The sequence below is a fragment of the Myxocyprinus asiaticus genome, chromosome 9, assembly GCF_019703515.2.
Source record: "Myxocyprinus asiaticus isolate MX2 ecotype Aquarium Trade chromosome 9, UBuf_Myxa_2, whole genome shotgun sequence".
Lineage (NCBI taxonomy): Eukaryota > Metazoa > Chordata > Actinopteri > Cypriniformes > Catostomidae > Myxocyprinus > Myxocyprinus asiaticus.
The window spans coordinates 3,462,958-3,478,178 of NC_059352.1; the positions used below are offsets into that span (position 1 = coordinate 3,462,958).

At 37.0% G+C, this 15,221-nt stretch overlaps 1 protein-coding gene across 1 annotated transcript in view; it reads left to right on the forward strand.

The window, feature by feature from the left end:
• eya2 (EYA transcriptional coactivator and phosphatase 2) overlaps positions 1-14,574 on the forward strand; it is a 56,196-nt gene extending 41,622 nt beyond the window's left edge. Inside the window, exons 11-16 of the mRNA XM_051706618.1 lie at positions 3,152-3,210; positions 5,403-5,563; positions 9,748-9,862; positions 10,824-10,945; positions 11,613-11,713; positions 13,049-14,574. Of these exons, the coding sequence (XP_051562578.1) occupies positions 3,152-3,210; positions 5,403-5,563; positions 9,748-9,862; positions 10,824-10,945; positions 11,613-11,713; positions 13,049-13,129 (639 nt within the window). The 3' untranslated portion in view covers positions 13,130-14,574. The remainder of the gene's footprint in view (positions 1-3,151; positions 3,211-5,402; positions 5,564-9,747; positions 9,863-10,823; positions 10,946-11,612; positions 11,714-13,048) is intronic.
• The last annotated feature ends 647 nt before the right edge of the window (positions 14,575-15,221 follow it).

A 15,221-nucleotide genomic window follows, 5' to 3' on the forward strand; every position in this document is an offset into this window, starting at 1 on the left:
ATAAAACCTCATCTGTGTAAAGTTTTGCCCAATTCCGGGATTACTAGGTTATGTTGTCATGAAAATGGTGTAATATTGTATATAACTTTACACAAATAAGGTTAGTTAGTGATTTTATCACACTGAAATCATGTTAATATGTACAATGTTTACATCTTGCTGCTTTACTTTTGTGTCATTTTTTTAAATTTATGCACTGGCCCCGTTCACTTCCATTGTAAGTGCTTACTGTAACTTGGGTTGTAATGTAATCCCGATTTGTACTTTTTTATGCCTAAAATTATTTTTTGTGGAAATCAACCTTATGCCACAAATGCTGTCGACTGAGCTAAACTTGTATCGAATCCGGCACATTCCTTAAACCTTGCATGGCATCTAAAAAGCGTTATGCAGTTTGCACGAGCACTAAAAAAAAGTGACATGGCACAACCATCAAAGACATCCAACTAGCACATTTACATTGGAAAGCAACTGAAAAAGAGCACAAACAGACACAATAAACACATTTGGTGGGAACTGCCCCCAATGCAGTAAACGTTTTATTACTGGGTTTGCACGGAATTCTGTCGGAAGCTCTGCAGATTCCAGCAGAATTCCAACGCTGATCAATTACAAAGTTCAGCACATTCCCCGCCCCCTTCGTGTCTGTTGATGAAATACTTTGGCTAGTTTGATAGTGCTTTCAGGTACCAATACGAGTGTACTTGCAAAATGTTTAACACATTTACCCATATCTTTATTGAATCCCCCAACAGTCAATAAAGATTCCATGTGGGCTTGATTATTAAACAGATAGGCTTGAAATATAATTTTTTACAATAGATTTTCTTTCTGTTGATTTTAGGGTGAAATATGACCTGGACACATTCTTGACAGGTTTCACGAAATTCACCCAGATATTCATAATTAATGCAACTGAACAGCACTTTACAAATTGACAATAAAATTCCAAGTCATTCTGTGACAAGACCTCAGTTTGCCCTCTGTATGAAAAAAGGAGTGATTAGATTCTTTTAAATCTTTCAAGGAGGTGCAAAAACTCTTGACAACAATTGATTGGTTAATGAAGGGTGTGTGGCCATCACTGAAAAGAAAATTTGTCCTAAGGAGGAACAAGAGCCTGGGGAGGAGGACACACACTATTATTATTACTTGAGCAGCTTTTAATGACAGCCCCCTTACCTCCACTTCTGTTTTCCCCATAATTGCCCTCGAACAGTCAAAGGAATTGCTTAGCATTCAAACATTGTTTGGGTTATCTGTTCAACCCTGTCAGCTGGAGAGCAGAAAACAGCTGTAGGCGAAATGAGCAAATGAGTATAAGCAAAATACTACATTAGTGAGAACTCAATTTCTTGTTTTTAAAGCAAACATTATTTTAGCAAATCTTAATGAATGATTATTCAAGATGGCTGATTAATATGAACAACTTCATAAGTCTAAGGGGCCCTTAATGTGTTTTCTATTGTTGGTTCGCTGTGTTTTCAGCATCTCGCATGAGAAGCAGTGTCAACTTTTAAAAATGCATCTTGAGACAGCTGCGTTCTGATCTATTCGTTGCAATCATAGCTTTTTTAGCACAAGAACGTATTTCGTGTGAACGACCGTCTCACTTGTTGATGGTTTTAGATGCCGTGTTAAGTTGAAAAGAACTTTTAAAAAAGCCTCTCGAAACACCTGCATTCTGCTCTGTTCGTGCTACTGTTTATAGCTTTTTTTGCAAGGCGCAAGGACGTATTTTGTGTGAACCACCCCTGTTACAGTATACAACGCTGCTTCTTGCTGTTTTCAACATTTTGCGCAGGAACACTGTTTTTTAGATGCCGTGCCAAATTAAAAAGAACTTTAACTTTTAAAAGTGTGTCTCGAAACAACTGCGTTCTTCTCTTTTTTGTGCTTCTGCATTTCGTTTTTTTGGAGCGCAATTATGTGTTTTGTGTGAACAGCCCCTGATACAGTATACAACTTCATAAGTCTTGGGGGCCGTTCACACTAAATGAATTTTGCATGTATTTGCACTGTTTTCCAATAGTTTTCTGTGTAAACTTGATAGATGGAGGTTTTTGACTATTGTGCTGCTTCTTGCTGTTTTCAACATTTTGCGCAGGAAGATGCCGTGCCAAGTTAAAAAGAACTTAAAACTTTTAAAAACGTGTCTCAAAACACCTGTGTTCTCTTATTCGTTCTACTGCTTGTAGGTTTTTTTTTTTGGAGCGCAAAGACGAAATTGGTGTGAACAGCCCCTGATACAGTATCGTAAGTGTTAGGGGCCGTTCACACTAAACGTGTGATGCATCTGTTGGCACTGTTTTCCAGTAGGTTTTCTATGTAAACAGTTTAAAAAAAATAAATACAAATGTTATGCAAGAATGCATTCAGTTTGAACAGCCCCTGATAATGTCTTATTTCACATGTAAAAATGTTAAAAGGTGTCAGTCAGAGCACCCTAGCAGCCACATAGCAAAACCATAGGAACCACCCACAGCCCCTTAGAATCTTGGCCGTGAGTTTGCCGCAGAGAAAGACCACTTGTGATTCTTCATAAAATGTACAAATATAGTTATAATTACAGTAATTTAATATCAATAGAACTCAATAGGAGGTCTCTGGAATCCATAAAACACATTTGTGAAAATACAAAAAAAACAAAACAATACAAAAGTATAAATGTCATTTGTACAATACGAAAGGTTGAGTACTTGTTTTGCGTTGATTAGCGTAATTCAGTCTAAAAACTAACACACCCAAATTTATTAGCAAATTTGATACGTTTCACTAAAACAACTTGGAGAAATGGACAAGATCATCAGTTCATGATAAGAGCAGATGTTTGTATCATGAATAGAGCACTGCAATTAGCGTATTTTAGCAGGGCTAAGCACAAAGCTTGCCAAAACAACAGCTAGCATAAGGCTGTTCATTAACATCCAGTATCAGGTTTAGATTTGTCTGTGATCTTCCTGATATTTTTCCCTCCAGCGTTAAAGGCGCCGAGATGTCTTGAGTCGTAGTAGCTTGTTCAAGCTTTTTTTTGTTGTTCCTCTTTTAATATTTCTCCCTCTACATCGTGTCCTGAGGCACAGCAGTGGGTGATCACTTTTGTTAGGCTATAACGTACCTCATACATATCTTCTTTCCTTTCATTTCCTAGGAATGCGACCAAGTTCACATCGATGATGTCGCCTCAGATGACAATGGCCAGGACTTGAGGTAGCATATGACTTTCCTTCATCCAGCCAAGTGTAGACCGAGAGCAACAATATGAGTATCTCTAATAAAATCAGCATTATGTAGTGCAAAGTGATCCTTTTTGTTTTTATCATAGTTTTGAGGCAGGCCCTTACTCTGGTTCCAGACTTTATATGATGGCTATTAATCATACTTAGAGCATGGCAACAGATATATTAAAGAAGTAGTTCACCCAAAAATGAAAATGATGTCATTATTTATGCACCCTTGTTTCGTTCCAAACCTGTAAGCTGTTATTTTTTTTGGTGGAACACAATTTTCGCACAGTTCATAGTGAGCACATCTTTCAAGTTCCAATAGACAAAAAAATTAAAATAAAAATAGAAAAGTATCATGAAGTTATAAAATAAAATTGTCCACTATACTCCAGGTCTTCTGAAGTCATGCGATACATTGGTGTGAGGAACAGACAGAAATTTAAGTTGTTATTCATTGATAATCTTACCCTCTGCTGTAGCTCTCAAATCAAATATTGCGCTTTTGGGTTTCACATTAATGACGTTTGGTGTCTACAGATTTTGTCAGAATTTAGCTTTGACTGGAATCGGGTCACTTCACACGTTTTTTTTTTAAATTTTAGTCGCAAATGTTCTTTTAATTTAGTTACGTCATATTCATTCATTTTAGTTCATTTTACTCATCAATTTGTAACAAACCAAACTTTAATAAAAAAAATAAATAAATAAAAAAAAACATATATATATATATATATATATATATATATATATATATATATATATATATATATATATATAAATGACTTACAATTATTAAAGATTAATATGTTTAATGTGTAAGATACACTGTCCTGAAAACCTTAACTTCTTAAGTAATATATAATGAAAATGCAATTACCTGCATTTATGTATAAATTTGTCTTAAAATCTGTTTTGATCTTCATCTAAGTTACAATAATGAACAAACACAATCTGTTTTAACTAATAACACACAAATTATTGTATTGTTCTTGTACATATTGAATACATCATTCAAACATTTACAGTGTAGGTTGGAAAAAGTATGTGAACCCCTAGGCTAATGATGTCAACAAAAGCTAATTAGAGTCAGGAGTTGGCAAACCTGGCATCCAATTAATGAAACGAGATTGGAGGTGTGGGTTAGAGATACTATTTTTGCTATTCACAAGAAGCATCTGCAGATGTGGAACATGCCTCACAAAAAAAAGAGATCTCAGAAGATCTATGATCAAGAATTGTTGCTTTGCATAAAGCTGGAAAGGGTTACAAAGTTATCTCAAAGAGTTTAGTTATTCAACTGTCCACAGTTAGACAAATTGTCTATAAATGGAGATGATTTAGTACTGTGGGTACTCTCACTAGAAGTGGCCGTCCAGCCAAGATAACTCAAAGGGCACACCGCAGAATGCTCAATGCGGTAAAACAAGAACCCTAAAGTGACAGCTAAAGACTTGAAGGAATCATTGGGACTGGTTAACATCTCTGTTCATGAGACTAATTTACAGAAAACATTAAACAGGCATGGTGTCCTTGGCAGAAAACCAGCTAATTGTAAAGGGTTCACATACTTTTGCTTGCCACTGTATTCTGACTAGCACGTAACAGTTCGAGTTCACCTGTTCATTGGCAGCATTGTCTGCTCTGATGTAAGTTTTAATATTAATATTTAAATGTTGTGGATTTAGCTGATTAATGTCACATATATATATATATATAGGATGTGTTTAGGTGAGGTTATTAACCCATTAGTAAAGTTCATTGTACAGGGGTTCAGCTCTTTCAGGAAAATACCCAACATACTATGACTGGATTATTTTAATCACCTCTCAGCTCTTCCTTAACAAACATTTTTGTCAGTAATAATGTTGATGAGATTAACTTGTTGGCTTTGGCTCAGCTATGCTCAGATTCAGAGTTGAAAATTGCAGTAATAACAAAATCCACACTCAAATTGGTTAGACATATTGGCATGACATATTGGCATGTAACTTAAATATTCAGTATTAAAAATGGTTGATTATATTGTAGTTTTGAGACAGGACTTTGCTTAAGTTCCAAACTTTTTATAATGGATATTAATGTTTAAGAGGTGTGAACAGAAATATTAGCGTAGTTCAGTTTTTGGTGAGCATACAGTGGCTCTGAACACTACCATATGTGTGTCTGAACTTGCAGCACATATAACTTTGGCACGGACGGCTTCCAGACACCAGCAGGTGGTGGCACGCTCTGCTTGGGCTCGGGTGTTCATGGTGGAGTCGACTGGATGAGGAAACTCGCTTTTCGCTACCGACGCGTGAAAGAGATCTACAACATCTACAAGAACAATGTAGGAGGTGAGTAAACAATGCTACAGCATTTAAACCTGCTTTTTCACAAAGCTGTAAAATCCTATTGGATGAGACAAAATATTAACACCTGTGACCGTATTTCAACTGAATATTATTGTAATAGAATTCAAAAGAAAAAGTCCCACAGACTGCTGATGCTTTCAACTTTTAAAAATGTGTCTCGTAACACCCATGTTCTTCTCTTTTCGAGTGTAGTTTTTTTTTTTTTTTTTGAGTGCAAGGACATGTTCCCCTGATACAGTATACAACTTCATAAGTCTTGGGGGCCATATGTGTTTTGCATACATTTTCACTGTTTTCCAATTGTTTTTCGGAGGTCTTTGACTGTTGCGCTGCATTTCGCTGTTTATTCAGTATTTATTAATACAGCAACGTTTCAGTCACACAACCTTTGTACTGACAGATTAAGAACTGAGAGGCCCATGGACTGGTAAACCATGGAGGCCCCCATGACGTGACTACATTCATCTTTATGCACTACAGGATTAGCAGATTTGGCTGGATTTTTCAAATGGATGGAAGAAAAGTTTGGAGCAATGCCTTACATGGCCAATTATCTGTACTTTTTAATTATGAACCAATCCAAAATCATGTGTTATAAATATGGATGTGCACGGCACCTGTATTCAAATAACAAAATCACTATTCGGTTATTCTGCATGTATATAGAGGTCTTCAATCCGATCTGAGTCCGACTGTACCCAACAAACCTGCAGGATTTGGGCCATGTTCGGGTCAGTTTTTTAAGTAGGCTATAGGGCGAGGGTCAGGGTGCGAGAGAGGACCCAAAAGCAGAGGTAACAGTTCAATTGGATTTATTAATCAAACACAAAAGGTTCTTCAAATAAGCAAAGTCAAGCCCAGGCGATCTTTCTCCCCCGAGATGCGGGCAGAGGCCGAGGAATCCTCCTCTACATGAACTGGGCACCGAACTGGCGAAGGTGGTGGCAAACATGAACAGAAGGTAACTCCACTTCTGAAATTAAATGGCAGCCAGCTCCAACTGCACAAGAGAACACAGTAAACAATACCTTCACGCTTGACAGTAACAAACACAACAATGATCCGACATCGGACATGACACACAAGGGGATTTAAATAGGCGGGGAACAAACAAGGGGCTGGTGTCGCTCGCAGCTGAAGTTTATAATGATCAGCGTTCCCATGGAAACAATCAGGGTTCCCATAGAAACGCTAATTCAGCACACCAGCGGCACCTGAAACACATAAGGGCAAAATGTAAACACGCTTTGACAAAAACAGATAGGGAACGTTGATGCCACAGTCCTCATCAGGCGAAACACACAATGTGGCATGGTGCCAGGACTGTGACATCACCAGAGGGCGCACGGCGGCAACTCGCACACTGCAATAACCCACCGCTGGACCCGGACACCCTCACATAGCATGAACGTGAAACACAAGACAGACAGGGGATGATGATGTCAGACAAAACCCAGCCTGACAGGTTGACAGGGCCATGACATCACCGGACCCGTGCGCTCACACAAAAGGGTACACATAATACCGAGGCAGGCTGATACTGTCATGGTCCCGTCAGGCAGAACCAAACCTGACAAGGTGACCGGAACATGACAGCGAGTTCGGGTTGTTCACACGCGTGTCTAACCCTGCCATTGTAAGTGCCTTCCTGTAACATCGATTTTTGTTTTTTTTTAAAGAAAAGGAGGGACGAGTCTAATATTTATTTATTTATTTATTTTTTTTTTTTGTGGTAATCAACATTATGCCATAAATGCTGTTGGTTGAGCTTAACTTGTATTGAATGGACTAGAGGTAGATCGATATATCGGTTTTACCGATTAATCGGTGCCGATAGTTGCTCTTCGGAACTGTCGGTTATCATCAAAAATCTATGCCTATGGTTGCAGATAGTTTTTTTATTTATTTAATTTACTCTGTTCTCCTCTGTGGCCAGCGCTGGAGAATTCTACAATATAATAGCGGCCTCTAGAGGTGAAATAAAAACAATTACATGGGGATTTGATGTATTTAAATCTTTCATCATTGACAGTATTCATCCATATTTTTATCCTCACTTAAATGCATACTTAAATTGTTATTGTAACGGAGCCAAGTCTCTGCATTTCAAAAATAAGAGTCCCCTGTGTGTTTTGGTACAATTGAACAATAACCTGCATCTGGGATTTTACTCATTTTGGAGTCTTTTAGCCTCTATGTCTGTGTCCGTCAAAGTAACAGAAGACTAAGGAATATTTTAAACATTTTATAAATAAATTGTAAAAACTATCGGCCAACTAATCGGTTATCGGCCTTTCCACCACCTTATTTATCGGCAAAAGCCACCATCGGTCGACCTCTACAATAGACCTTTAAGGCTAGGGTATACTTTGTTTTTCCATGTGCCGTTCCATCAGACGCGAGCTGTCCGATTGTCTAGAAAAACTAGGTTTCACGCGGACAGTCCGCACATACTCTAGTGATAATGAAATTTCCATTCACGCCAAAGTATACTTTGGCCTTTACTAAATTGTGATAATGAATTTTTAGAAGAGTAATTGCGTTTTAAATGTTTGTGTCCTATATTGTTTATGCTGGTGACTAGGGGTGGGTGAAATAAGCAAAAATTTATAATTTTCTTTATTTATCACACATTATACATTTGCACATATACAGTGAAATTCTTCTTTTTCACATATCCCAGCTAGGCTGGGGTCAGAGTGCAGGGTCAGCCATGATATGGCACCCCTGGAGCAGATAGGGTCAAGGGCCTTGCTCAAGGGCCCAACAGTGGCATCTTGGCAGTGCTGGGGCTTGAACCCCCGACCTTCTGATCAGTAACCCAGAGCCTTAACCGCTGAGCTACCTCTTGCAATATTCTCAAAATTTTTGGTCAAAAATGATATATATCACGATATACACATTTTTATGGAAAGTGATTCAGAAACTTCTTAAAGGTGCAGTATGTTAGATTCAGAAACCCTTGTTATTAATGACACCTGTGGCCGTTAAGTGAACTGCAGCCAGCTACCTGTTGCTCGTGCTCGTGCACACACTCCATAGGGACACAAGCGAGCATCGACCAATACAATGACGTAACGTACAAAGAGACTGAACGTGATCCACCGGCATCATGCTGATAGATGAGGTAGCATAATTAAAATCACACAGTAATGATTGTTTTACTACAAACTTTGAGACTAAACTAAAACTACTTATGAGCTAACATAGCATACTGATACACACATACAGCTACATGCTACCGAACTACACCACACAGTTTACTGTTGCACTACACTGTTATGTTGCACTATTGTATGTTTTGTATGTCATATGTTGTACTATGATCAAGAAACCAGTGTATTTGCTTAAATTACCTGACTTTTAGGATAAAGAGAAGATCGTTGAAATTATTTGAAAGTTACGAAGCAAGGTAGCTTGCAATTCGTCAGCGTTAGCAGGCAAGATCAAGTTAGCTAAAATGACACAGATCAATCCTTATGGCACTATATTTCATATGCTTTGCATATTACCTGTCCTATAAGAAGAACACCAATTCAGGGTCAGTTTTGATCCCCAAAACAGAATGAAGGTCCCTCCAGGAATCAAATGCCCTGCCGATGTTCACTCTAGTTTTTGCTTGACCACGATCATGTTCCCGCTTAGCCAGGTGGGATTCAGTAGGAGGCTCTCGGGAGCGCGCATAAACGTCACATCCTTTGGATTTTCCCAGCAAAACCGACCCGCTCCCTTCGCATGAAAATCAGTCTACAGGCTTTAATAGGCAACCTAGGAAGTCCGGGAAGGGCTCATTTTTTAAGTTGCGTTACAAGTCGTTCACACATTGGCAAAAAAATAAATTGTTACATACTGCACCTTTAAGAAATTAAAGTTTCTTTTTGATCTTCAATGAAGTAGCCTAATAGTAGATCCAGAAATAATGTTATTTAAAAATCTATAAAAGTAAATAATATATTATGTGTATCTATTAGGGCTGTCAATTAAAATTTTAATACAATTATTTCATGATATCCCAGTTAGTTAAAGGTGAACTATCCCTTTAACCCAATTAATTGCATATATCAATATTTGCATTCAATATCAATATTCACATTAGTTTTGTACACTGTAAAATTGTGTTTGCTAATCACTTGGATCTTTTGATTGGTTTTGTGGGTGATTTGTAGGTTTGTTGGGCAGTCCGAAGCGAGAAGAGTGGCTTCAGCTGAGGCGGGAAATGGAAATTCTGACAGACCTCTGGTTGACTCAAGCACTGAAGGCTCTCGCACTCATCAACTCCAGGTGAGAAGTCTTAACTATACACTGAATACAAATTCTGTGACTGCATCTGTGACATGCTGTCCATTACCTTCATAATCAACATGTAATGTCAACTTGTCCCCCAGTTTGTAAAAAAAGAAAGGGAAAAATGTACAGTAATGCACTTACAATGGAAGCTTAGCAGGAAAGCATGTTGGAGGATTCATTTGTTTGTCTTTAAAGACTAAGAAAAGAGTCAGAATAATTGTCTGTTGTAATGGACGGCATGCTACAGATGCTTATTAAGCTTTATTTGTAGTTCACATAGAAAATCCCTTTAACATTAGACTTATTTTACAGAAAGTTACAGCAGTTTTGTTTCACTCAAACATAACGAGTTTGGCAAGCATATGACCTGTCAGTGTCAAAGATTGATGGCAGATAATTATTAAAAGCACTTCTGTTTTACTTTCTCTACTCCTCCAGAGTTCATTTCTTAATATGTTAAATCGTTCGCCCAAAAATTAAAATTCTGTCATCATTTCACTCACCCTCATGTAGTTCAAAACCTGTAGGATTTTTTTTTTTTTTTAAAGAATATCCGAGCTGGTCTTTTCCATTCAACGAAAGAATATAACGGGGTTGTCAAGCTCCAAACAACACAAAAAACACCATAAATGTAGTCCATTCAACTTGTGCGCTATATTCCAAGTCTTCTAAAGTCATACGATAGCTTTGTGTGAGAAAAAGACCAAAACTGAAGATGTTATTCACTGAAAATCTTCCCCTCCGTCGTTGCTCACAAATCTGATTTGCGAATTTGCTTTTTGACATCAAATAAACCAAATGGTTTTGGTTCCCACATGTCTCATAACCGAAGAGGACATACTGCTAAATGTCTCCTTTGTGTTTGTTTGGGTTTGAAACGACATGAGTTAGATGTTTTTTGGGTGAACTGTTCCTTTAAGATTATATTAATAACATCCACATTTTGCCTCCACAGACCAAACTGTGTAAATGTGATGGTCACCACCACACAACTGATCCCAGCTCTCTCTAAAGTTCTGCTCTATGGTCTTGGAGGAGCATTTCCCATCGAGAACATCTACAGCGCCACCAAAACAGGTTTGCTGCTTCTTTAAACACTTAAACTTTCCGTTCAGATTTTACAATTCCGTCAAAAACAAAACAGAATTTTTGTCTTGTATATGTATGTACAGTATCTCAATTACAGTGTTGGGTAAGTTACTCTAAAAAAAGTAATTAATTACTAACTATAATTACATCTTCTACAGTGTAATTAGATTACTGTACTAATTACTCTGTCTAAAAAGTAATTGCATTACTAATTACTTTTTTAAACCCTTTTCAACCTCGACCAGATGAAAAATACAAGGATAGACATGAAACTGTTCTTTTAATTCTTTCACATAAATCATATAAAATCAAATAAATTATTCATGAACTGGCCAAAGAATTTAAAGGGGCAGCGTTAAATTAGAAAACATATATTTTAACATTAAACATTAAATTTTAATTTTAAATTCACCATTGTTTTATATAGAATTGTTCTAGAGTCTATACAGGATTTAACGCAATTACATCAGAAGTAACTAATTAAATGACTGAAAAATTAATGAAAAAGTAATTTAATTACAGTTATTAATTACTTAGTAATGCATTACAACCAACACTGCTCAATTATGTAAGTATGCTAATGTGTTTATGTACATATACTGTATATGTAAACACTGTTTTAAAGATGCTATATGAACGTTTGACTTGTTTGTAGGTAAAGAGAGCTGCTTCGAGCGAGTGACTCAGAGGTTTGGTCGGCGAGCCGTGTATGTGGTCATAGGAGATGGCGTAGAGGAGGAAACTGTGGCAAAGAAGGTACGAGTTATGAAAGAAACCATGCCAAAACCTTTACTACCATCACGGTACCATGGTACTGCTGCATTACTTTTTGTGTGATTATTAGGCATAGGTATTTATAAGGCAATCCAAGGTACTTCTGAGAATAACATGGTAATATCATATATATATATAATATACAGTTGTGCTCAAAAGTTCGCATACCATGTTTGTACCATTTTTAAAGAAAACATGAGTGAGCAGGGAAAACACATTTCTTTTATTTCTTATGAGATTCATATTCAACTGTAGGTTATAACAGAATGGCACAATCATAAAACAAAACATGGCAACAAAGAAAAAAATGAAATGACCCCTGTTCAAAAGTCTGCATACCCTTAGTTCTTAATACTGTGTATTGCCCCCTTTAGCATCAATGACAGCGTGCAGTCTTTTGTAATAGTTGTTTATGAGGCCCCAAATTCTTGCAGGTGGTATAGCTGCCCATTCGTCTTGGCAAAATGCCTCCAGGTCATGCAAAGTCTTTGGTCGTCTTGCATGAACCGCAGGTTTGAGATCTCCCAGAGTGGCTCGATGATATTTAGGTCAGGAGACTGTGATGGCCACTCCAGAACCTTCACCTTTTTCTGCTGTAACCACTGGAGGGTCAACTTGGCCTTGTGCTTAGGGTCATTGTCATGCTGGAAATTCCAAGAGCGTCCCATGCGCAGCTTTCGTGCAGAAGAATGCAAATTGTCTGCCAGTATTTTCTGATAACATGCTGCATTCATCTTGCCACTTTCTGTCCCTTGTATATTACTTTTTCTCAATGTAAATCTACTACACACAATCTTAAATTTATCGCATCGGATATCATCGTCAAATAATCCAACAAGTTTTTCACATATTTTTCCTCCATATTGTGCAGCCCAAGTGGTCAAAAAAAGCTATGTTGCCTGACATTCTCGCATTTTAGTTAAACCAACATTTTGAATATTATCCTCCTTGTAATATACACCTTCCAACTTTAAAACCAAACCTACGCCCTTTGGTGCGAGTGCCGTCCAGTTATCACAGAAATCGAAATGGTTATTTTGCATTTTTCCTTCCATTTGGGGTATTAAAAAAAAAATGTCTTAACTTTTGGCAGTCTGAACAAATATTCTGGTTTTGTTAATCGGCCAACTAGTGATAGTCTTTGACCAATGCCAGTAATCTCAAAACGGCCAAATATTGGCTGATTAAACGGTCTGGCTGATATACTGTAGTTTCTGCAATAATTCTCCTTTGCTTCTTGGTTCATACAGAATAGGCTTTAATTACTAACTAAAATGATTCTTCAGCATTAATATGTTTCTTTCTGTCGTCCTGTAGAAGAACATGCCGTTCTGGAGAGTAACGTGCAGAGCAGACCTGGAGGCGCTAAGTCATGCACTTGAGCTGGATTACCTCTAAAGGGAAGCGTCTGCTCGTCAACGCTCAAACCCGCTTGTCTCCTGCCGCGCCACAGGCAAGTACGGTCAACAGGAATCACATGACCAAGCCAAGAACCGCAGGACCAATCAGCAGGGAACTGCAATCTTACTGGAAATGTTTGGATCAAATCAATCCAAGATAAACGTTTTTGTCTTTTTCTCGCGCTCCACCTGAGACTGAAGTCTCCATTCTTTGATTTACTTTTTTTCTGTACCACATCACTGCACTGAAAACAAAGACACATCTAAGATTTGTTGTAAAGAGATGTGTTGTAGAGCTTTGGCTGTGTTTGGAATAGCATACAATTACTGTTTCTTCAGGATGCATGTGTATTGTTTGGACTGGCACAAATTCAGACATTTGTACTCAATTAGATGGAAAATGCAAAATAATTATTTTAATGTCCGAGATGATAACTGGACGCCACTCATACATGTGACAACAGTGTAGCATACTACTGTCTGAAATGTTTATTGTTGCATATTGAGGAACTTTCACTTCAACTTTTTTTTTTTTTTTTTTTTTACAAAATTAAGCAGTGCACAGGAAGTAGTTCTGTATGTTAGTATTCTTTTCTGAACATTGACATAGTAATATCAAAAACACTGTGTATACTACCACCAAAAGATAAACAGGAGTGAAGATTTGAACATAAAATAAGTTCAAGTGTATGTTTGTTATTCAGTGAGTTTCAGGTTTCTTAAATTGTGAAATATAAGTAATTTCACACACACACACACACACACACACACACACACACACACACACACACACAAAATGGGAATATGTGGGAATAATGAACATATCCATTAGTGAAGACATTAAGCGGATACGTTTATGTAATTGAAAATTCTTCCAACTGATTTTTTCTTTCAGTATAAAATTAGACCAAATTGATCCAGTTTTGTATCGTCAATAAACATTTATTCATGTTTACTGATTTAAAGTGAATAAAAATGAAGATATGTTCTATTGTATTCAAATTGTAGAAAGACTAACCCCACACCTTGTTTATACAAGTACAAAGTACTGTAAATTCACCTATTTTATTGCAAAGATAAAAACTCGGATGTGTTTAAAAATGAACTAACCCTGAAATTCACCAAAGTAGCAAATTATAACGCTGTTGGTACTAAAGGAATAGCATTTTATTAAATTATAAATGTCAATGTCTCATGTCTATTAACTGTCCTCAGTTGTCTGATAAGGGCCTGGAACACCATGTGGCTTGTTACTGGATGTATATTTGATTTGCATTTCTTTTTTAACTTTGCTGGAGTTTATATATATCGCTTATATATACCAGCCTGATCGTTCTATGACTCGCATGTGCTCTTCTCACAATTTGTTCTCTTTGATTTGTATATAAGGTTTTATTGTTGTTTCTGGGCTTATTATAACAGAATAAAGATAAATTAATTTCATTCTCAAATCTTCTTTCTTGAAGCTGCACTGTGTAGTTTGATATTATTCAATTCTTGATTCTGACCGGCAGACAAACTAGAAAAATCTCTTGAGATAAACACGTGTATATTATACAGATTCATTTAGGAAGTAGTACTTGAATAACTGGAGTGAACAGGGATGGCTAAATTTATGTTAGAGCGCCATCCTGTGGCCAAAATGAAACCCATACTAGTGGTAAAACTGGTAAAAGGTCAGTTATGGTTAGAAAGACAAAATTTAAGTTTAAAGAAGTAAAGTGATAAACACACAAACATACTTGTGATAGTCTGTAATGTATCTAGATAGCCTCAGATAACATATCAGCACACCAAACGAGAGATATCTAAAGTACCTGTGTTATCATACAGTAACATTATGGAAAATATGGAGCATAAATATAAAGTTCTATTTTTGTCTCATATGCTTTCTTCTTCAAGCCACTTTAGGCTACATATGAATGACACACCTCAGTTGTATGTTCTTAAATATCAGATCTGATATTAAGCACCTGTTAACCATCTTATGCAGGCCAAATCTTTATTTTATTACATTTTTAAAATAACTGAACCTCCTGTGACCTGAGCATAACTGCTGTGTGCATTTCCCATTCCCCTTTTTGTAACTA